Below are 23,938 nucleotides of genomic sequence, written 5' to 3' on the forward strand. Positions count from 1 at the left end.
TGATTCTTGACTTTTTCTGTCTGACTTATTTCACTGAGCATGATAATATCAAGATCCATCCATGTTTGCACAAATGGCAGTATTTCACCTTTTCTTATGGCCGAGTAATATCCCAATGTGTATATGTACCACATTTTCTTTATTGAATCATCAATCGAAGGACATTTTGGTTGTTTCTATGTCTTGGCCACCATGAATAATGCTACAGTGAACATAGGGGTACATATGAGTATATCTCTAGGGATGGAGAATTTTTATTTTTTAATAAAAGGGCTGTCTTTAGATAGTGGCACAAACCATTTTTTTGAGAAATCTATACATAGGATAATCATGTTGTCACCTAAACTGAACTGGGTCGCTTGAGAGTGAAAGGTGGCACTATTAATATGATACTGGGATAACAGGTACAAGTGTATGTTCACCCTATCTATAAATCAAATGCTTGTCTGTTTCCTGTGAATAATCAGCCTCTTCCTCTATCAAATTTCTTTCTAGATTTGTCCCTTTAGCCAATCTTTAACATTGTTTTCTCCCTTTACAGACTATGCTGTGGAAGAGAAACCATCACAGATTTCAGTAATGCAGCAGTTGGAGGATGGTGGCCCTGACCCACTTGTATTTGTTTTAAATGCAAATTTGTTGTCAATGGTTAAAATTGTAAACTGTAAGTTAGAAATTTATTTTTTAAAATAAAAATGAGATACTATACTGACTCACAGATAATAAATAAAGCTTTCAAATTCATTGCACAGAAGTATTTTTATAGAGCTACATGTTACTGAAAATTGGGTACTGAAGAAGTTGGTTTGTATAAAATAATATATCCCAGAGGACAGCCATGGGACTAACTGAAACTCTTTCTTTTAGTCATAGGGGTGATATAGATGAATTCCCTATGGAAGAAAGCCAAACAAAACTTGAATCAGTCTGACTTAAGTTCTTTTTGAGATGGATATGTTATGTCACAATTTACCACTGGAATAACTGGTGGTGCATAAATTACCCAGTAGAATTAAACGATTTACATGCTAGATTTAAATCTCAGAAAACTTAATCACGTTGCAAAACCTTAATTGGAAGAAGTGTTAACTAACACACAGTAAAACTTCAGTACCTCTTAAGATTCAGAAGAAACTTCTCAGTTCTTGGTGCTAGCTTCTTGGACATCAGAATGAGAGAGAGGACAGTAATTTAAAATCTTAATTCCAAGATGGTATTGGAAAATAGAGAACACATTTATCCGGGATGAATATTAATAGGCATAGTTTTGGAGAGTAGAAGGGAGCACTGGGTAACAGTCCTCTTGTTCCCACTATGTGCTTGTTTTAAGTTGACCTTAGAAACCAGAAACACCTTTTTCCTTAGAGGTTCTACGCTGATAAAATGCAGGTTTCTGGTTTACTTGCTACTCATACCCTTTGGCCAGTTATTAGTGCTTGCCACCTTTCCTTCTAGGACCAGATTTTAAAATAATTTGCTCAAAATTTCAATTTATAATATCTAGTTTATAAGTTATACTTAGAAAATGGCTAACATGGATTTCATGAAGTGTACACCAACTTAATAAAGTTGGTTTGGGTACCTCCTGTTTAGGTATATAAAGCAACAATTCCCAAAGTGAAAGAAAAGGATCTTAGTTTTGATTTACATTGTGGTATCCAAACTTTTATTTGAATCCTTTTTCAATTCCTTTGGGGATCCCATTGCATCGGAGTACAAATGATGAAAGTGTCAAGGATTGAACATTATTTTTAACTACATACAGTTTATGCTATTGGGACTCTACATAGCCATAAAGTGAAGAAGTGAAAGTAAGTAGTTCAGAAAAGCTATCCTTTTCACTACTTTTTACAGCATGAAGTCAAGTAAAGTCATGTTGATTATCTAGAATTTTCTCCCAGAAAGGACTATAATTGAAATAGCTAGAATCTTTCAGTTATAGATTAAATTTAATAAGTATACATAAAATGTATTTTTTTAGGCCACAGCCTGAACCCAAAGCTATAATGTTGGCTTTTATTATTGTTGTTGTTTCTACTCTCACATAGTAATTCTTTCTCTTGTTAAAGTGAATTGTTTTTTACACAGGTGGGGAAATATATTTTTTAATCATTATTATCAAGGATATGTAGTTTGGTTTTATTTATTTTATCTTTAATGGAGTGTTGTTTCTTTCAATAATTACACCTTTTAATAATAGGAGTGAAAAGTTTTCTGTGTATTTCTTTCACTATTACTTCTTTTCCCTTCCAATTGTTTTTCTAAGTGTTTGCCTAGAGCCAGAGGCATTGGTATATTTTATTTTCTATTATAGTCTTTAGCTCAATGCAGTGACAATTCACAGTTGAATTATAGAGACTCAGTATGATCTGTTTTACTCTTTGCTATTATTATAACATAAATTTCTGTACATTTTTTTAAGGGTAAGAATTGAGAGGAAGGTCTTTATTTTATATTTTTATTCCATCTATAGATGTGAACAGGAAGTGCTGGTGTTTCACAACCAAAGGAATGCATGCAGTGGGTCAGTCTGAGATAGTCATTCTTCTACAGTGTCTACCGGATGAAAAGTGCTTGCCGAAGGATATCTTTAATCATTTTGTGCAGCTTTATCGGGATGCTCTGGCAGGTGGGAATGCTTTATGATTTAATCTGCACTCTTTATAGATGATAAAAAGTTTTGGTCACAGATGCAAAATAATAGTCTTAAATTTGGAAGTTTGGCATTGGTGTTGATATTGGTGGCAAATTAGAATTTGCCTTGGTTTGAGGAAATTATAAATTTTAATCTTTACCTGGTGTGGTTATTTTATAAAGGCTGGAATCAAAAGTTGTAAGAGAATCCATTGAGCTTGATGTAAGAATATTTTCCTTTGAGTAGCTTAGGGATCTACTGGCTATTGATACCCAGTAGAAGGAAGCATAATCATAACTTTCTAGTTGTTTCTTCAGTTAACAATACTTACATAATCATAATGTAAATACTCTATATTTAATTTTCAAGTTTCAAGAACCACTAGCATGAATAACTATTGTTTCAAAATAAATTGTAAATATTATTTACTGTAGCAATGTAAAAGTAAATGCATAGCTACTAAAAGTTGGAGAAGACTAAGGATGCCAATATAAAGACATACTATTAAAAGTTGAGAGAGAAAGAAATTGCAAGGTTATATGGCAGTCCTGGTTTTAATTTTTGAGGAGCCTCCATGCTGTTTTCCATAGTGGCTGCACCAGTTCACATTCTCACCATCAGTGTACAAGGGTTCCCTTTTCTCCACATTCTCACCAATACTCATTATTTTAAAACTGATTTTTAAAAAAGCTATTGTAGGAATCCAGCAAAAAATGAAGAAATTATCAGGGTTTAATTTAAGTAATAGTGTAGGAATAAAGAGTGTTAAAGAGCCATAAAAGGCAACGATGCTTTAGTTCAATAGGATTTGATAACTAATTAGATGTGGGGAGTGAGAGAGAATGAGTCAAAGTTGGCTTCAGATTTCTGTCGTGGGCATCTGAGTGGATGCTGTTCTTATTCATTGGGATAATGAATAGAAGAAGAGCAGATTTGGCAGATGATCTGCTCTTTGCTCAGTGTGTTGAATTTGAATAATGACAGCAGATAATGATATGTAAGTAGAATATGAATAAATGGATATTGACCTCAGGAGATAGATCTGGACTAAAACACAGATTTGGGAGACCCAGCATTTATGTGGTAGTTGAAACTGTGGTTGTGAATGGGATAGGCCAGTGTGACAAGACTAGAGCTGTGAAATACCGACAAGGAAAGGTGTGAATCATTATGTGAGTCATTAAAATATGTTTAGCATAAATGGTTACTCATTTTTTAAAAAGTATCCTTATATATCAGTAGAGTCCATTTTAACTATTACATTAAAATGCAAAAATTCTACAACAAAAAAATTACTTGAAACTGAAAGTAAGATAAATGGTGATAGTCTAAGGTCAGACTATAATACATCTAAGCCATCTAAAGTATTATCTATAATATAGGATGAGGGCATGTAAATATATATCTAAGTAAATAGCATTTCAAAAGCATGAACTAGTGACTGTAAGAGTCTCTCCTTGAATAGGGATCATTTCACAGCTCATAAAATATGCGGACTAGAATGTATTTTTGATCGTCCAGTGAACTATTTTTCAGATGAGGAAAATGAAACGCAGAAATGAAACCCAGATCAGTCAGTGGCTTGTCTAACTCACAGACCTAATTGGTGGCAGAATTAGGACTAAAGCTCCCAGACCAGTATTCTTTACTTTATGTCAGTAGCCTCTGTGTATATATCTCTGTATATACTAATAAATAGTACAACAGTTTTTTAAAAAAACAGATATACATAAAATCTGTGATATGCAGGTTTTATTAAGAATCCTGTTTTTAGATAATCAGGGTAGCAACTTGATATATTATTTCACTATGATATTTTTATAACTGGAAACATATTTTAAGTGTTCTAAAATGATCCCAATTCATTATTTTCTTTCTGTGTAGCATATTGTATGGAATTGGCAAATTGTATCTTAATTTTCTCTTGAGAGTGAAAGCCTTGAATACTCTATCACTTGCTTAATGGTTCCTCTGCCATAAATCACTCAAAAAGCCTTAGAAGCCCTTAAATGAACTTTCTTTATAATTTCCTATGAAATTTTAATCTAAACTACATGTATTTAATAATAGTAATATATATGTGTATGTATGTTTCTTAGCATATACATATAGTCATTATATAGTCATACATAGTAGCTTATGCTTTCCACAGTAAGGGGGAAAATTGTGTTTTGTGAGTAATGATATTCTGAGAGTTTCAGGATGCCTTCTGATTATTATAGTGCCATGGGAGATTTTAGATTCTATTTTGTTTCTCTCCATCTCCTATCTCTTCTTCTATGGTTTGTACTTGCTTTTTTTTAAACATTCAGAACATAGATTTGAATGAAATGGGAATTACATCTACCACATTATTCTTTCTGGAATTAATCTCTGGTTGTTTCCCTCTCTTACTCAAAAATCTTTATTGGCTCTATATTGTCTTTAGAATAAACTGTGTACTCCAACATTCAGTATTCTACATTATCTGAGCCTGTATTTTTATTCTCATTTCCCACTAGTAGTCCGCCCATACTTTCACTGTACAATGATTTCCTGCTTCATTACTCCACCCCGTACCACGCCATTTCCCAACATCCCAACTATCTGAATCCTTCAGTTCTCTGAAGTCTTAACTCAAAGATCACTTTCTCCATGAATTCTTCTCCTATATAGAAGTAATCCCTTCTTCTAAATTCATTTAATAATCTTAAAAAAATTATTTGGTGTATACAAAGGTTTATAAATACATATTTTAATATTTATGCAATTTATAAAGCATGATAACAAAATAAACACCCATAAACAAAATACCAAACTTGGGAAATAAAAATGACCGATCCACTGAATCTCTTTCTCTTTACTTTCCTGATTACATTTTTCTTCCAAACCTCCCATGTCCAACCCCTAGGTAACCACTCTCATTAGTCTTGTGTTATACTTTTCTTGTTTTCCTTTATAATTATATCGCAAACGCTCACATCTCTAAGGATTATAACATATTATTTTATATGTTTTTAAACTTTATACAATTAGTATCACACTATTTTATGTGGTTTGTTTTTTTCACTCCATCATGTTTTTGACATTTATTCATAGCTCTAGTGGTTCTTGTTTATTCATTTTCAGGCTACTGTTTTATACTTATTACATAAATTTACCAGAATGTATTAATTCTTCTGATGAACAGTTTGCTGTTCTTACCAGTTTATTGTTATTCAGACACGCTCTTTAAAATTTTTGTAGATGTACAGTTAGGAGTAGAATTACTGGTTTACAGGGTATGGATATCTTCAACTTTATTAGATGATGTTAAAAGTGTTTCCCAGAGTGGTTTACCAGTTTGTATCTTCTTGTCCCCATCCCCAGTGTATAAGAGTTGCCAACATTTGATATTATCAGAGTTTTAATTTTCGCCAGTCTGGTGGGTATAAAATGGTATCTCATTTTGATTTGTGTTTTACTGATTATTAATGAGGCTGAGCATATATTCATATATTTATTGGCCATACTATTTGTCTTCTGTGACATATATGTCCCTGTTTATGTCTCTCACTAATGTTTATTAATGTTAGTATTCTCTTGAGAATTTCTTTAATTTTTTTTTTTTACATACATACTCGTCTATGACATTTTTTTTAACAGTTCTTATTCAGTATGTATCAGTTTTCTTTATTTTTATTTTTTTTTATTTTTATTAGTTTCAGGTGCACAAGACAAAGCAAAACTTAGACGTTTATCATTTATATCTTTCACACTGTGTGAACCCCCCTCCCCCCATCCACTATCCCTCTGTACGTTCCCCAAATTAATTTTCAAAACCCCATGACCATCTTGTGGTTACCAACTATTTTCTAAATCTCTCACCTTCCCCTTATCCCCACTCCCCCGCCCCTCTAGCAACCCTCAGTTTTTCCTCCATGTTTCCAAAACTGTCTCTGATGAGTTCATTCACTTATTCTTTTCTTTAGATTCTGCATATAAGTGAGATCATATTGTATCAATTTTCTATCGCTGTGTTTCTAAGCCACATACTCAGTGCCTTGAAACAACACAAATTTATTATCTCACAATTTCCCTGGGCACAGATTTGCTGAATCTTCTGCTCAGGGTACTTCAAGGTGTCAGCCATGCTGGGGTTCTCATTTGGAACTTAGGGTTCTCTCTATGGTTGTTGGCAGAATTCACCTTCTTGCAGATCCCCATTTTCCTGACAGCTGTTGGCTCCTAGACACTGCATTCCATTCCTTGCCTCATGTATCCATAGACAGTTTACAACATGGTTGTTTGCTTTCTTCCATTATCAGCAGGAGTGTGTCTCTTTGCTTTGAATCTCTCCTTTAGACCTAGATTTAAAGGTCTTTTGTCAGGCCCACACTGATAACCTCCCTATTGATTAACTTAAAGTCAGTTGATCAGTAACCTAATCATGGGAGTGACATCCCATCATATTCACAGGTGCTCCCCACTCAAGGGGAGGGAATTAAACAAGACATACATCCCAGGAGGTGGAATTCTGCCTACCACACAGAATTTCTAAGAATAGTTTATGACACAGACCTAAGCATACTTTATCTGTTCACTTAATACTTTCCCTAGTCTCACTAAGAAAAATTGTTTTAATTTATATTCAATTATCAATTCAACATCAGTATCAATATTCAATTCAGTCAAAATTATTAATTACATTTGCCATCATATTTTCTCCATAGCTGTTGTATCCTGTGTTTCCCTCTGGACTTGCTTTTCTTGCTGAAATACTTCTTTTTATTAGTTGTCTTAGTGAAGGTCTGTGATTGGTAAACACCATTAGTCTTTGTATGTCTGAAATTTTTTCTTTGTTATTACTCTTGAATAATAAAATTCTGGGTTAACAGATTCCCTCCCTCCCTTCCTTTCATCCTTCCTTTCACTTCCCCTTAGCAAGTACTTTGAAGATATTACTCCATTGTCTTCTGACGTGTCCTGTAGCCTAGTTTTTCATTTTTCTTTTTTAATAGGTAGTTTGGTGGCTTTTAGGATTTTGTCTTTATCTTTGATTTTCTGCAAGCACACTACTAAAGTTCTCTGTGTGAGATTTTTTAGTCAGTTTTTTGAGTTAATAATTTATATACTTTAAAGCTCACCTTTTAAGACATATTGTTCAGTGAGTCTAGACCAACATATAGTCATGTAACCACCACCAAAACCAAGATACAAAATATTTCCAACATCTCTAAACCTTACCTCATGCCCCTTTGTGTTTTAACCCCTTACCCTCTGCCCTAGCAGTTATTGATCTGATTTGTGTGACTAGTTTTACATTTTCCAAAAGGTCATATAAATCAAATCACACATTTGTGTTTGGCTTATTTCATTTAGCGTAATGCTTTTGAGATTAATTTATCCATATGGTTGGATGGATGGAGGTACCATATTTTGTTTATTCATTCACCTGCAATATATGAAGAGTTCTGCTTGTTTGGATCCTTGCCAGCACTTGGTACCGCTTTGCTTTTTTTTTTCTTTTCTAATGAGTGTGTAGTGTACCTCATTGTGGTTTTAATTTGCATTTCCCTAATGACTATTGATATTGAGCATCTTTTCATATGCTTATTTACCATCTGTACCTCTTCTTTTGCCCATTTAAAAATTGGATTGTTTTCTTACTGAGTTTTTAGTGCTTTGTAAATTTTGGGTACGGGTCCTTTATCATATAGTGCGTTTTTCAAATACTATATTCCAATCCATGACTTGTCTTTTCATTTTTAAACTGTCTTTCCAAGAGTAGAAGTTTTAAATTTTGATGAAATCCAATTTGTGAGTTTTTCTTTTCTAGTTTATACTTTCCTAAGAAATCTTTGCCTGAATTCAAAGTCCCCCAAATTTTCCCCAAAGTCCCCTGTATTTATTTCTAGAAGTTTTATAGGTCTAAGCTCTTACATACAGATTTATGATCCTTTTTTTGGGGAAGGGGAACAGGACTTTTTTGGGGAACAGTGTGTACTTCTAGGACTTCTTTTTTTTTTTTTCCCTCCAAGTCAAGTTGTTGTCCTTTCTATCTTTGTTGTGGAGGGTGCCATTCAGCTTCAAGTTGTTGTCTTTTCAGTCTTAGTTGTGGAGGGCGCAGCTCAGTTCCAGGTCAGGTTGCCGTTGCTAGTTGCATGGGCGCAGCCCACCATCCCTTGCGGAAGTCGAACTGGCAACCTTGTGGTTGAGAGGATACGCTCCAACCAACTGAGCCATCCAGGAGTTCAGCGGCAGCTCAGCTCAAGGTGCTGTGTTCAATCTTAGTTGCAGGGGGCACGGCCCACCGTCCCTTGCGGGACTCAAGGAGTTGAACTGGCAACCTTGTGGTTGAGAGCCCACTGGCCCATGTGGGAAACCAACCGGCAGCCTTCGGAGTTAGGAGCACAGAGCTCTAACTGCCTGATCCACCGGGCCGGCCCTATGATCCATTTTTGAGTTAATTTTTTTATTGAGGTATAGTTGACTTACGGGGTCAGACAATTATTCACGAACTCATCCTAGAAAAAGTGCTACATACCTCATTGATGAATATCACTACCGTCACCTTCGAAGTACTCCCCTTGGGAAAATATGCACTGACACCAGCGCCTAGTCCATCCTTCAAAGCATTTTTAGAACTCTTTTTCTGGAATGGCCATCAGAGCTGCCGTCATATTACCCTTGATGTCCTGAATGTCATCAAAATGTCTTTCTTTCAATATTTCCTTTATCTTCGGGTAAAGAAAGAAGTCATTGGGGCCCAGATCAGGTGAGTAGAGAGGGTATTCCAATAGTTGTTTGTTTACTGGCTAAAAACTCCCTCACAGACAGTGCTGTGTGAGCTGGTGCATTGTCGTGATGCAAGAGCCGTGAATTGTTGGTGAAAAGTTCAGGTCGTCTAACTTTTTCATGTGTGACGGGCCAGCCGCCATGAGTCGATCAGTACCTGAATGGGGGAGTGGGAATGAAATAAAAGACACACACAAATGCTAATGCGGCCGGTCTTCAGTCATGCTGAAGCCCTGAGTTTATTATCTCTAACCAATATATACAGTTTGAGTACGTGCAGTTAAACGAAGAAGATATGTATTATCTCAGCGAAAGTAAATCTTTCCAGCCTCAACCTTACTTTGACATAGAAGATACAAGGTCACTGAAACTCACAAAAGTAAATATCTCAAGGAGACAGAACCTACCAATTGTCCAGAAAGCCCTTAGTCTTCTGTGTCCGGGAACTGGCCGTTTTCACCACATTCCTCAGCAGCCGTTAGGCGCCTCTCAGATAAGGCAGAGGCAATGTTATGGGGGCAGAAACCGAGCCAGTCTGCAAGGTTCAGGGTTGCAAGAAACCATGGCTCCCCACATTCATGCAGCCTTTTCAGCACTTCCAAATAGTAAGCCTGGTTAACTGTTTGTCCAGTTGGTACAAATTCATAATGAATAATCCCTCTGATATCAAGAAGGTTAGCAACATCATTGCAAAAAGTTTGCAAACTTAATTGTCAGACCTTGCACAATATTATATAAGTTTCAGGTGTACAGCATAGTGATTTGGCTTTCACCTGCATTGTGAAATGGTCCCCACAATAGGTTTAGTTACCATCTTTCACCTTACAAAGTTAATACAATATTATTGACTATATTCCCCATGCTATGTGTTACATCTCCTTGACTTATTTTATAACTGGAAGTTTGTACTTCATTTTGTGTTAATTTTTGTACAGGGAGTGAGGTAAAACTCAAGAGTGACCCCCGCACCGTTTTTTTTTTTTTTGCTTATGGATATCCAATTGTTCCAGCATCATTTGTTATAAAGACTGTTGCTTCGCCATTAAATTACCTTGGCACTGTTTTTGAATATTAGTTTATCTTATATATATGGGTCTATTTCTGGACATTGTTCTGTTCCATTGGTTTGTATGTGTTCATGTATGTGGATTTCTTTTCATTTTCACTGCTGAGTACTCAAAGTATACTTTTGATCTGAAAACACATTTCTTTCTTTAATTTGGAAAATTCTTAGTTATCATCTCTGAATATTACTTCTATTTAGTTACCAACATTATCATCTTTTGTAACTCCTTTTTGATATTGGAGCCTCTGAAATCAGTCTTCAATATCTCTTAACTTGTTCTTTGTATAATTTGTCTCTTTGCCGTTCTGTGCTGCATCCTAGGGCTTAGTCTTCAATGAATTCTTCCAATTTGTATTTCTCTCTTCAAGAAAACTATTATTTAAGAGAAATATTAAGGTGTATTGCTTAATATTGACATGGGCATAATAAAGTTAGCACATTGATTTTCAGCTTTACACTTAGCAAAAATTCTGAACAAAGAAAGAAGATAGTTTTAAATACAGTATATAAATATTATCAACCTTGCAAGTTAAATCATTTTTACATTTATAAACTACTTTTTGTTCCCATTCAATCATTTACAATTCTGTTTTGAGACACGTGTCCTCTGTCAGCTATTCCTTAGGGTACCCTAAATCTAATCCTTGTGAATTGAGAGCAGAGTACATTTGTGTATCCTAAGTAGCATAGTAATGAGTATGATGTCACAATTGAAGCTGCCTTAAACCGTCCAGTGGCTTTCCACTGTGACTAGAATGAACTCCAAAACCCTTCCTTTGACCTGCAAGGTCCTATATCATCTCCACCCTAAAGATCTCTTTGACCATACCTCCTACTACTCCTTACATGGATCATCTTTGTTACCTTTGAACCCATCAATCTTATTTCCAACTCATGGCTTTTGCACTTACTGTTCTCAGACCTGGAACACAGCTACTCTTTCAGATCTTTCTTGGCTGGTTTCTTCTTTTCATTCAAGTCTTTTCTCAAATGTTTCTTCCTCAGAGGATTTTCCCTGGCCCTCTTGGCTAAAGAAGCATCCATCAAACACATTACCTTCCTTGGTTTATTTTCTTCCAAACACTTATCACTAATGTTACTAGCTGAAATTATTTATCTACCTCCATTAGAATATAAGCAACATGAGGGCAAGATTTTTATCTGTCTGGCTCAACTCTGTGTACCAGCTCTTAGAACAAACAGTCTGACATGTCATAAAGGCTTAATAAAAAAAACTGGATTAAAGGAATTAATAAATTGCTATGATGTCACTAAGAACTTTTTTTTTTTTTTGGTCATTTGTCATTTGGTGGAAAAGCACCTGGAGGAAAGGAGTTCTGAGAGAACACTTCTGCTAATAAAAGTGCTGTGCTTATTATTCTTTACTTCTTGTTCCGATTGGGACTTGGAGACAAAGGGAAGTACTATTTAGGTTAGCCTAAGAATGTTTCTGAGGCCCAGTGTTTTTGGTACCTAAGAAGGAAAGACTATCAGTCACTTAGCAGGTCATTTGGGAAGTTTCTATAAAAACATGTTTTTTCTTTTTAGTATTTTTTTTTGGTCACCTACTCTCATTCTAAAGTTTTCCTTATTTTTTATCTTTAAGTTGTGAACCCAGATAAACTTTTGGTTAATTTAAATTTCTTTCTCATATAGATTTATCAAATGACAATATATACTTCAGGGCACTGTATTACTGATTTGTATGTTACTACTAAATTTCATTCATCTTTTTTGAATTTTATTTTTATTAATAATTTTGTAATGTTACTAATAAAATTAAAGGATCCAAATACAATGGAGTTTGATCTTTTATTTTTTTAATGTGGAAGTTCATCTCAGTCTTAGGGTATACATGAATATTAACTTAGGAAAACGTGTCTTTAGAATATTTTTAAGCCACCATCTCTTGTCCATTTTCTACCCCCATAAGTATTTAGAAGAAAAATTATAGGTGAATTAAAGGAGGGGGGAAATAGAGATTTTTTTAAAAAGTAGCCTTTCAAAGAATATACACAAACATTTAATAAGGTGTTTATAAAAACATGATAGGTATCCTGTAAATGTTTGTGGAATGACTGGCAGTCGAATTTTGTGCGTATTATCAAATATCTTATGTGTATCTCTTTTTTGGATTAGTGTCTAGTAGTATATATCATATGGCAAATGCTTCATCATTCCATGTCTTAGTAATTATTTCACATTTTAGTAGTTTGCCATTATTTCTAATGACCACAAAATTACAATTATAATTGTTTATTATCTTTGATATTTCTGAAGCAAGTCCCTTTTTTACCTGTAAAATAAGAAAAAGTTTCCTAACTAATGTGTTTCCAGGGAAAGAGGAACTTATTGGTGTTTTCACCATCATCAATAATTTTCTTGTATTGTTTTACCAGTTAAAGTATATTATCTTATGGTACCGGTTTTTATTTTATTTTTCCGGTGAATTGCGAACCTTTTTGATAAATTTATTTTGTATCTTTTTGTGAGCAAAGGAGCTATGGTATTGATGCTTTGTAAAGTACTTTTTCAACTGATGAGAAAGTAATGCAATTATTTATAAAGAGGTGACGTAAGACTAATACTTAATATTTATTGAGCATTTACTACATGCTAGGCAGTGTGTTCATTGCTTTATGTGCACTATTGCATTTCTTCTTAACTGTATGAGATTCATAGTCTTCTTGTTCCCATTTTACATATGAGCAAACTGAGAGGCACTGAGGGCATAATTAACTTGCCCAAGATCATACACGTAGCTGGTAAGTGGCTGAACCTAGGTTTTAATTTAGCTGTGTCTTCTCTGAATCCCGTGTTTCAAACCATAAGAAGAAATAAATTGCCTCAAGAGCTTTTTGAAATTACGTGGTAAATCTCACAGATGCTCTAAACTGAGGAAATGAGCTTCTGTGAAGTATGCATGCTTAACTGCAGTTTATTGTATTACAGAGAACTCCAACTGTCTAAATTCTTTTGATGGCTTGAGGTTTAGTTATATTAATGTTTAAAAATATTACTACTTATTGAAATAAGAGAAACATTTGCTTGAAAATTGTCCCATTCAAGTTGATCTAAGGATTGATAAATATGCTTTGAAACAAAGGAAACTGTTGTCACATCTATATTTAAGTTGTATTTCCGTTGAATGTAAAGATGGCTATTTACAAGCTCTTTGAAAAATAAAGTTTAAATTCCAAATTTAAGATGGAAAATTGCAAATTATTGTATATATTTTAAAGAAATTGTGATATATCAAAAGATCAGGCTATTGGAAGATCTGCTTTCTGGAGCTTATTTTGCCACTGATTTACCCAGTGTCTTTTGAGAGTCACTTCACCTCTATCCCTGAGCTTCAGTTTCTTCATCTGTAATATAAACCCCCCAAATTCAGGGAAGTCATACCAACTCTGTTAACTTAGTGGCACTGGTCTGATGATTACCTGATGAATGCCATGTAAAATTGTTTTGTAAGCAATTGATATAAAGCATTTGACATTTTTGCCAGGTCATTTAAGCTCAGAAGCAAGAGTTGGTGTCTATTTTAATTATATGGATTCTTTAGTGGTCTTGAGGTGTATAGAATTAGTGCAGTGGACTCATTGTGTTGAACATTCCCATAGAGAAGTGCCTGTATAAATTAGTATACCATAGACTTTATGAATTCAAGAGCCCCGGATTAAGTCTTCAAATAAAAGCTTTCCTTTGTCAGATTCTTATGCCTGGTATTTTATTTTTGCTGATATCTTCACCTGTGGAATATTACTTGTTTGTAGGTGAGGTGGTAAATGACAGTCTAAACTAAATCACTCGTTGGGATTAATAGAGGTCTACTTTAAAAAAAAAATTTCTTTTAAGAGAGTAAATGCTTAAAGGATAAAAAAGTGTTTTATAATGGAAAGGTACATAGTAAAGAATCTGAGTGTGACTGGGATGGAGGTGGGTGGGTTGTTAGGTGATAGAAGCAGAAAGGAGATCAATATCTGTGGGAAAATAACCAGTAATAGATTCCAGTCTCTAATAGGGAAATCCCAAAGGAGTAATGAATGAATGCCTTGACTACCAAGCCAACACATTTTTCACCTCTGAGCTGTATTCACTAGGGCATTATTATGAAATATAAACATTATGCCGTCATTAGCGCTTTAGAGGAATGCTATTGTGTTCCCTTTGTGGAGGGAAAAAAATCTTCCCTCTCTCTCCCATTCCTCTTCCTCCCCTCTCCCCTGCCCCCGGGTAGAAAGATGAAAATTTATATAAACCTTACTCTTAAATCTTTGATAAAGCAAAAAAAAAAAAAAAAAGAAATACTATAATGTTTGGCTGAGTATTACATGTGTTTGTATTATAACAATAATACCATTTTTTGAGAATACACTGTGTGCCAGGTGCTGTTAGGATTTTACATATATTTTGTCATTTATTCTTCACAGCAGATCTAAATTTCCGCCATTTCACTCACAGAAGTTACATAACTTGCCCAAAAACCACACAATAAGGAGTGATCAAACTAGTATTCAACCCCATATCTCTGTAACTCCAAAGTCTGTGGTATTTTTTCAAAATACCACTCTGCTTTCTTAACGTGGGGATTTTCATTTTGTTTTGTTTTTGTGTATCTGGCCCAGCAACTTAAATGTGCAGGCAGATTTGGTTAATCCTGGGGCAAGAATATTTACTCCTAAATATATTTGTCATATGATGATGTTGAGGTGAGTGTGGCTGTCACACAAAGCTTTTCTGAGTTTTGTGGGGAGGTGTTCCCTTCATTTGTGGGCCCACTTCACTCAAGGATTCTATGACCTATCACTGAACTGTTCTAACACACTAGTTTTCAAGGAAAGTAAAGCATTAACTTCTGTAATGGGGATTTTTACACTTTATCCTACTTTCAGAGGTATCAAAAGAAGCTTACACATGTCTCGTGAACATATCTGCTGTTACATTACTGAACAGCTCTTGTTCAGAAGAACAGAAGTTCTTTTGTAATTCTAAACTGAGGAAAATATCTTGTTAATGAAGGGCTGATTTGTTACTGTTTCATTCCAAAAATGTTTAAATTAGAAAGCGCTTAGTAAAGAGCATTTACCGTCAAAAGAAAAAAAAAAACTTTCCTAAGACGAATTTAAGTAAGCCCTAAAGTGTTTACATTTCATATTTGTCTGCACTAAAATTACAAAGAATAAATCCTATCTGTGGTACTTCCTTCTCTATAAATTGTCTTCTTCCCTTAATGTCTCATACATAACTGTACATGATTGTCTTCATTATGTTCATGAATTGACTTTATTCACCCAATGAGACTGTAAGCTCTGTGAGAGCGGGTACCTAATTTTAACATTTTTTTCATGACCTTTGAGGCAATAATTCTTACCCTAATTCATACAGTAAAGTTGCACCATGTAACTAAGGAAAGCATCAATATTTTTGGCTTTTAGCTAGGCAGTCTTCTGCAGTGTGATAATACTGGTATAAGTTATACCATGCTCAACCAGAAGCCCCGATAAAATTGGGGGAAATTTTTCATTTAACAAATGCCATTTATTTGAAAAATAACTTTCTAGATTTGGGTATTTTTCATGGTGAAAGGTTGGGAATTAGTGTTTGGTGGTGTCTGGCCCAGTGTTGAATAATAATGAGTACTAAAAACATGATTAATTTAGTTATAGAAAGTAATTAATGAATTTTTTTGTTTTGTTTTAGGGAATGTTGTGGGCAACTTGGGACATTCCTTCTTCAGTCAAAGTTTCCTTGGCAGTAAAGAACATGGTGGGTTCTTATATGTAACATCTACTTACCAGTCACTGCAAGACCTTGTACTCCCAACCCCACCTTACTTGTTTGGGATTCTCATCCAGAAATGGGAAACTCCTTGGGCTAAAGTGTTTCCCATCCGACTAATGCTGAGACTTGGAGCTGAATATCGACGTAAGTAGTAGAGTACTTTCTTCTAAGACTCATGACCAAGACATCATGACTAAATAAAGTCCTGAAGTATTCAGAGACCCCCTGGTGATACAATTCAGCAGAAGTAGTATTTTGAAATAGCTAAACTAAACTGGGCCATTGTTTCTACTTATTTTGCCTTTGACGGGAAAGACTGAATATCAAATGAGAAAGTTGGTGATGATTTATTTCCTTGTATACTTATTGGTTTTATAGTTCATTGATGAATGCATGATCATCTTGAGAAAAAATGAATTTTAACTTAAGTAACTTTATTTTTTTATAGTATCAATATATGGTGAGCATATTTTTTGTCACTTGGTTGGAAAATAGTTACAGCAGATTATATTTTAATGTAATGTAACAGATACTGGAAGCTAGTGCTATAGAAATCACTCTCACTTGGTAAGGTAAGCAACAGAAGAGGTTTTCTGCCCAGTTGTAGCAGTGCAGCTAAGTTGTGATTTTTTTTTTTAAGACATCAAGGGCTAAATGCAAGCTTTGTTTTAAACTTTATATCTTTAATTAAAAGTGTCCTGGTCTAGGAATCAGACCACTTGAATAAGGTTATTAACTCTGCCACTTACTAGCTCTGTAACTATGGGCAAGTCACTCAAGTTGTCTGATTGCCAGTTTCTTTTGCTATTGGAGATAATAATACTTGCCTTTTATATTATAGGATTTTAAAAAGGATCAAATAAGGTGATGAAAAATTATTTTATAAAACATGTTAGAAAATTATTTTATAAACCATAAAACCATATGTGTTCTCAACAAGTCAGCTTCGTTCTTTTACTTATTTATTCATTAATTTAACAAGAATTTAATAAAGGTCTACTATGTGTCATGAATTCTGGGAATTCAGAAATGGCTAAGACATGGTTATAGGCCCTTGAAAACCTTTGTAAGGAAGACATACAGAAATCACAAAGTAGTATATCATATTAAAGCATATACTCAAAGTTAACAAAGTTCTTTGTGAGCTACAAGATAGGCTCTAACTTCACCAACAATGAAGGAATTGGATGAGAAGTATTCCTTGGACTAAGGGCCTCTAGACTGAACTGTGAAGGAAACATATGAATCAGCTAAGTGAAGTAAGGAAAGGAAAGGATTGTATGTATGCAGGGGAACCATTGTGTCTAACTTGCCTGTCTTGAACAGGCAGTTAGTTCAAACCATCAAGTTCAAGGAGTGAGCCAGCTAATAGGATCACCTAGTATTCGGCTTTCCTAAGGAGGATTTTGGTTGGGAGATGTGTAAGAGTGAATTCTTTTAGATTTCTTGATCACAGAGGAGGTACTTATTTCCTGGATCATATTAATCCAATTTGAAGAAGAGTACTTCCTAAGACCTTTTGGTCGTTTTTCAAACAGCTGCATCAAAAGGTTTATTCTGGTCATCAAAAGTCTTCCGCATGGTTTGTAGAAGGCTCAGGATTTGTCTGTGATGCTACCATGCTAAATACTTTTTGAGCCCTAAATTTATATGCTCTAATGTGCCATTACAATTTTATGTTGAAAACTGTGTCAGCCATGATGCCTCTTTTGCCAAAATTTTAAGCTGCCAAACTTAGTCTGATTATTTCTCATTCCCGTAGTTTATCCGTGCCCACTGTTCAGTGTCAGATTTCGGAAACCATTGTTTGGAGAGACAGGGCATACCATCATGAATCTTCTGGCAGTAAGTTGGGAATTTTTACTTTGCTTTTCTTTACTGTGGTTTGTATGGGAGAAGGATTTATTATTTTGTTGATAGCAATGCCTTTGCTGCTTCGGGCAGGTGAAGATTTATGCCAGAGGAAAAGAACAACATATATATTTCTTATAAAGTGTGTAGAGCTTTAGAGTGGAATAGTATAGGATTCCAGCCCCTGATTATACACTTATAGCTAAGTGACCTTGCAGGATTATCATGAGGACTAGAGGTAAATATAATTAAAGTACAGTGCATTCTGTCTTGTTTTTATTTTAAGCCTGGCATCCGAGGGGTGTCCCCTATTTCTATATACAAGCATACCTCATATTATCGCGCTTTGCCGATACTGTGTTTTCCTCAACATTTGTGGCAAGACCCTCCACCAGCCAAAAGATTGACTTGCTGAAGGCTCAAATGATGGCTAGCATTTTTTTAACAATAAAGTCTTTTTTAAATTAAGGTACCTTGTTTTTCTTTTAGACACAATGCTATTGCACATTTAATAGACTATAGTATAGTCTAATTATAACTTGCACATGCATTGGGAAGCCAAAAAATTCACATGACTTGCTTTATTGCGATATTTGCTGATTTGTATTGTGGTGGTCTGGAACCAAACCCACAATATCTCCAGGTATACTTGTAGCTTATTGTTCAGCCAAAGATTGGTCAGAAGTTGTGTTCAAACACCTCAAGCCAGTAGAGCTTCCATTCTTTGAGTATGGATCTATGTATGAACCGAGATTCAAACTTCATCATTTTCCGTTCTGCTGGGCTCTCTCATATCTCCTCTGCACTTGCATAGGTTCTGACTCTGTTGACCAACGACGTTGGTTGGCTTGGGCCACTAAGGTCTCTGCTGCATGTGTCCACAGACTAAGGTCAATCCTGCATATTTGGGAAATTTATGAAGAGCCCTATGGCTGTCTCACCTCCCAGAACTCCTTGTTAAATCTCTGCTTGTTTGCCTGCCCATTACTTGCCCCAACAGAAACAGGCTAGCTATTAATCTCAGGCTAACAGAGCGGCTGGCCCTCCCTTTCCTCTAACAACACTCCAGATCAAGATTCTTGAAATACCTTGCTGTGGTTAAAACACCTCATGGGGATAGAGGTAGCCACCTATAAGAAGGTGACAAGCTGAACTCTACTGTTCTTAGTTGAAGTTCAGTAGTTTTCATGAATAAGCACTTCTCAATGTGTTGTATGCCTTAGGTCTAACTCCAGAGCACTGAAATGATTGTTTTTTTAAAAAACCATTTAGCCAGCTTTTTAGTTGCTTTTTGGAGACTGTATTTATTTCCTCACTGTCATGCAGTTGTAGTTATAGTTCCAGTTACCTTTTAAAGCTATTTAAACAATAATAAAACTCTTGTAGGTTTACCCATATAGTTGCCATTTCCAGTGTTCTTCATTCCTTTGTGTAACCCAGTATTTCCATCAGGTGTCATTTTCCTTCGGTTTGAAAGATTTCCTGTAACATTTCTTGTAATTTGGCTCTGCTGGTGATGAAGTCTTTCAACATTTGTATTTCTAACATCTTTATTTTACCTTCGTATTTGAAAGAAATTTTTGCTGAATGTAGAATTCTAAGTTAACAGTTTTATTCTTTGAATATTTTAAAGCTGTAACTCTACTGTCTTCTGGTTTGCATTGTTTCAGTTGAGATACCTGTTTTTCCCCTTGTTTTTGTTCCACTCTACAAGTTTTTCCTTATCTGGTTGCTGTAAAATTTTTCTTTCTATACTGGTTTTGAGCAATTTGATTATGTATCTTGGGATAGTTTTTTTCATGTTTCTTGTGCTTGGGGTTTGTTGAGCTTTTTGGATCTGTGGGTTTATAGTTTCATCAAATACTTTGCTATTCCCCCCACCCCCCCTTCAGGGACTCTAATGTTACAGACATAATAGGCTGCTTGAAATTGTATCATAGCTCACTAATGGTCTTCTTATTTCTTTTTCTGTCCTTTGTTTTCTCTCTTTCATTTTGGAGAGTTTTTACTGCTGTGTCTTCAAGTTCACTAATCTTTTATTTTGCAATGTTTAAACTGCCATTAATTCCATCCTTTTTCTTTCTTTCTTTTTTTTTTTGTAATCTCAGACATCTTAATTTTCATCTCTAGAAGTTTGACTTGGGTCTTTTTCTATATCTTCTATACCTGTGCTTTTTGAACATCTGGAATATAATCATATTATTAGAATGTCTTTGGTAATTCTAACCTCTATCTGAGTTCTGGCTCAGTTTCCGTGGATTGATCCCCCCCCCGCCCCCCCCCTCCCCGCCCTTATTTTGAGTTGTATTTTCCTGCTTCTTTGCATGCTTGGTACTTTTTTATTGGATGCCAGATATTGTAATTTTACCTTGTTGGGTGCGGGATATTTTTGTGTTCCTATTAATATTCTTGAGTTCTGTTACAAATAACACAGTTAATTTACCTAGAAACAGATTGCTCTGTTAAGTCTTGCTTTTAAGATTTGTAAAGTGGAACTGAAGCTGTGTTTAGTGTAGGACTAATTATTCCCCACTACTAAGGCAAGACCCTTCTGAGCACCTGCAGTGACTTTTGGTACTATTGGGAATTGGGCCAAACTTCACAGATTAAGAGCACATTTCTTCACAAAGCTGCTGTTCCTTCAGACACCAGCTATAAGCACAGGGGTTCCCAGGCCACCCATACTGAACTGGATACAAATGTTAGAGTTCCCACTACTCTCTCAGTTTCGATCATTTACTAGAATGATTCATGGAACTCAGTTAAGCACTATACTTAGCTGGCATCCAGTTAAAATACCGAGCATGCTAGGAAGCAGGAAAATACAACTCAAAATAAAGGGGGAAAATCTTATGATAATACCATGTTTCCCTGAAAATAAGACCTAACTGAAAAATAAGCCCTAGCATGATTTTTTAGGATGACATCCCCTGAACATAAGCCTTAATGCATCTTTTGGAGCAAAAATTAATATAACACCTGGTCTTAGTTTCGGGGAAACATGGTAGTTTTATTATAGGAAAGGGGATACAAATTAGGATCAACTGAAAGAAGAGACACATAGTACAAGGTCTGGGATGGTCCCAAACAAGAAGCTTCTGTGTCCTCAGGGACATGTCACCCTCCTGGTACATTGATGTGTAACAACATGCATAAAGTAAGAAAAACTCCCTTGAGTTTCTGGTTTGTTTGTTTTTAAAGATTTTTATTGGGGAAGGGGAACAGGACTTTATTGGGGAACAGTGTGTACTTCCAGGACTTCTTCCAAGTCAAGTTGTTGTCCTTTCAATCTTAGTTGTGGAGGGCACACCTCAGCTCCAAGTCCAGTTGCTGTTGTTAGTTGCAGGGGGTAGAGCCCACCTTCCCTTGTGGGAGTTGAGGAGTTGAACCGGCAACCTTGTGGTTGAGAAGCCCACTGGCCCATGTGGGAATCGAACTGGCAGCCTTTGGCATTAGGAGCACGGAGCTCCAGCCGCCTGAGCCACCGGGCCGGCCCCTCCCTTGAGTTTTTATTGGAGTTTTCTTAGTAGGGATGATTGAATCATTGGCCATGTGATTGAACTCAATCTGCAACACCTCTTCCTTCCCTAGACTTTGATTGGGCTGATATTATGTGCTTCAAAGCCTCAGCCTCTAATCATCTTTCTGGAATGACCAGCTCCCATCCTGAGTCATCTTGTTAGCATAAACTATCTAGGGGCCCACCACCAGTCACCAAATTAACACAGGCTGTCTGGGTCTACCATGAATAACAAAGACACTTAGGAAGTTTCAAGGGTTTAGAGGCTACCTCCCAGGAACCAGGGGCAAAAGCCACCCAATTCTTTATTATACAGTAATACTCTGTCCAATGTCCAAAAATTAATGTTTTCCTGTCTGGATTTGGGGAATAGGCACTATTCACAGAAGTGTATATCATGTTATGTTTCCAATAATCATTTCAGGCAGTTCTTTTGCTGGCCTCAAGAAGTTTTCCTCACACACGTACTCATCAGAACTCGGTTGGATACTGGAGTTGGATCCTCTGCAAATCTTTGGAGTTCTCTCTCTGATACTCTGTCCTGTGAACTCTAGCCACCTTGGTTTTTCTGGATTCTCAGTTTTGTCTCCTCAGCTCAGGAAATTTGCCGACCTCTGCCTGGGTTCACCTTTCCTGCACCTGAGCTTGGAAGCTCTCCTAAGGCATTAGTTGGGGCAGTCATAGAGCTCGTCTTGCTAGTTTCCCATTACTCAAGCTCACTACCCTTTGTTGCGTGAGATTCAGTGTCTGGAAAATCATTGTTCCGTGTTTTCTGTGCAGCTTTTCTGGTTGTTTTGATTAGAAGGGTAAATAGTTTTCTCCATCTTGGCCAGAAGTGGAAATTTTAGAATTAATTTTTTTCTCTTCTACTCCAGCACACATCTCTTTGCCCCTCCCTGGTAACTTTAGTTTTCAGTCACATTTTTGACAAGATAATATTTCTTACTATTGTAATCTGCTTTGGAATGAAAAAGAGATATTTACCCTGTAATGTAGCAACAGAAGCCTAAGGTTTTTTTATGGCCTATTCAATTCATTCATACCAACATTTATTAGATTATCTACTAAAGCATCTCACTATTGTTAGGGGTTGACCAAAATTGGTCTATTAGAATTTATTTGGCATTGTTTGAGCTGTGGGACCTCAGGCTAGAAAAGACCATAACCTCCCGGAGCAAAAAGGGGTATGAGTTTTATAGGAGGGGGTAAACGAGGCTGTTCCTTCTTCAATGCTTCAGGGGGTTTTCCTTGCATTGCCTCTATCAACAAAGGGTTTCGGGCATGACCAAGCCCTCTGGTTCCACATCCGGCAGGTACAAGGTACAATGCAAGACAAGATGGCTTTTAAGATAAGAAGGTTTGTGCTCCTAACCTAAATATGGCCTAACAGCTATTACTACCTTCTCTATCTCTAGTTTACCAGGATTTACAATCTTTTGATTCTAACATCTTTTCACTGTCTCTCACCCTCCTTTTTTCTCTTTACCTATCTTATTTCTTAGTTTCCTCATTAAAATCACTTTTTCATGTAATTCTTGTTTCTTTGTCTCTTTTATTCTCTGTTATGGTAGCCTGGAAAATATAAATCCTGGTTAACTCTTCTTTTAAAAAATTTTAAAAAAATTAAAATTCACCTTTTTGGAGTATATTTCTAAGAATTTTGACAAATGTATATATTTATGTTACTTCCACTGTTGCAATCCAGATACAGAAGAGTTCCATCACTCCAGAAAATTTGCTGGTATATCCCTAACATCTGGTAACCATTAATTCTCTGTCCCTATAGTTTAAGCCTTTTCAAGTTATCATAGAATTAGAATTATACAGTATGTAGCCTTTTCAGTCTGGCTTCTTTTAGTATCATAATGTATTTAAGAATCATCTGTGTTGTTATATGTATTGTTGGGGAGGAAATAAAATATTTTTTCTCTATTCATTGTAGGTTCTTCAGGTAGGATCCTATGTTAGACTGGCTAAATACAGATCAACAAAGGGGACATATTGGGGTGGCATATTGTGGCACTCTTCAGTATTAATAGTTCATTTTTATTGCTGCGTTCTGTTCGCTTGTATGTATGAACCATAATTTATCCATTCATCTGTTGATGGATATTTTGGTTGGGTTGTTTGTAGTTTTTGGTGACTATGAATAAAACTTCTATAAACATTCATGTTTGAAATTTTGTGTGAACATTAGTTTTTACTTCTCTTGGGTAAATACCTGGGAGTGAGATAGTTCAGTCATATTGTATGTTTCACATTATAAGGAACTATGGAAATATTTTCCAAAATGCCTGCAGTGTTTTGCATTCATCAGTAATATAAA

The 23,938-nt window shown here is 35.6% G+C and overlaps 1 protein-coding gene across 2 annotated transcripts in view; it reads left to right on the forward strand.

Annotated features, from left to right (window-relative positions):
- Positions 1 to 23,938, forward strand: part of ZFYVE9 (zinc finger FYVE-type containing 9) — a 126,155-nt gene that overhangs the window by 76,423 nt on the left and 25,794 nt on the right. For both annotated transcript variants that reach the window (XM_074334715.1, XM_074334716.1), the window contains 4 exons: positions 542 to 664; positions 2,474 to 2,629; positions 16,161 to 16,385; positions 18,004 to 18,086. In XM_074334715.1, the coding sequence (XP_074190816.1) occupies positions 542 to 664; positions 2,474 to 2,629; positions 16,161 to 16,385; positions 18,004 to 18,086 (587 nt within the window). The remainder of the gene's footprint in view (positions 1 to 541; positions 665 to 2,473; positions 2,630 to 16,160; positions 16,386 to 18,003; positions 18,087 to 23,938) is intronic.

Source organism: Rhinolophus sinicus, linkage group LG06 (genome assembly GCF_036562045.2).
Source record: "Rhinolophus sinicus isolate RSC01 linkage group LG06, ASM3656204v1, whole genome shotgun sequence".
NCBI lineage: Eukaryota > Metazoa > Chordata > Mammalia > Chiroptera > Rhinolophidae > Rhinolophus > Rhinolophus sinicus.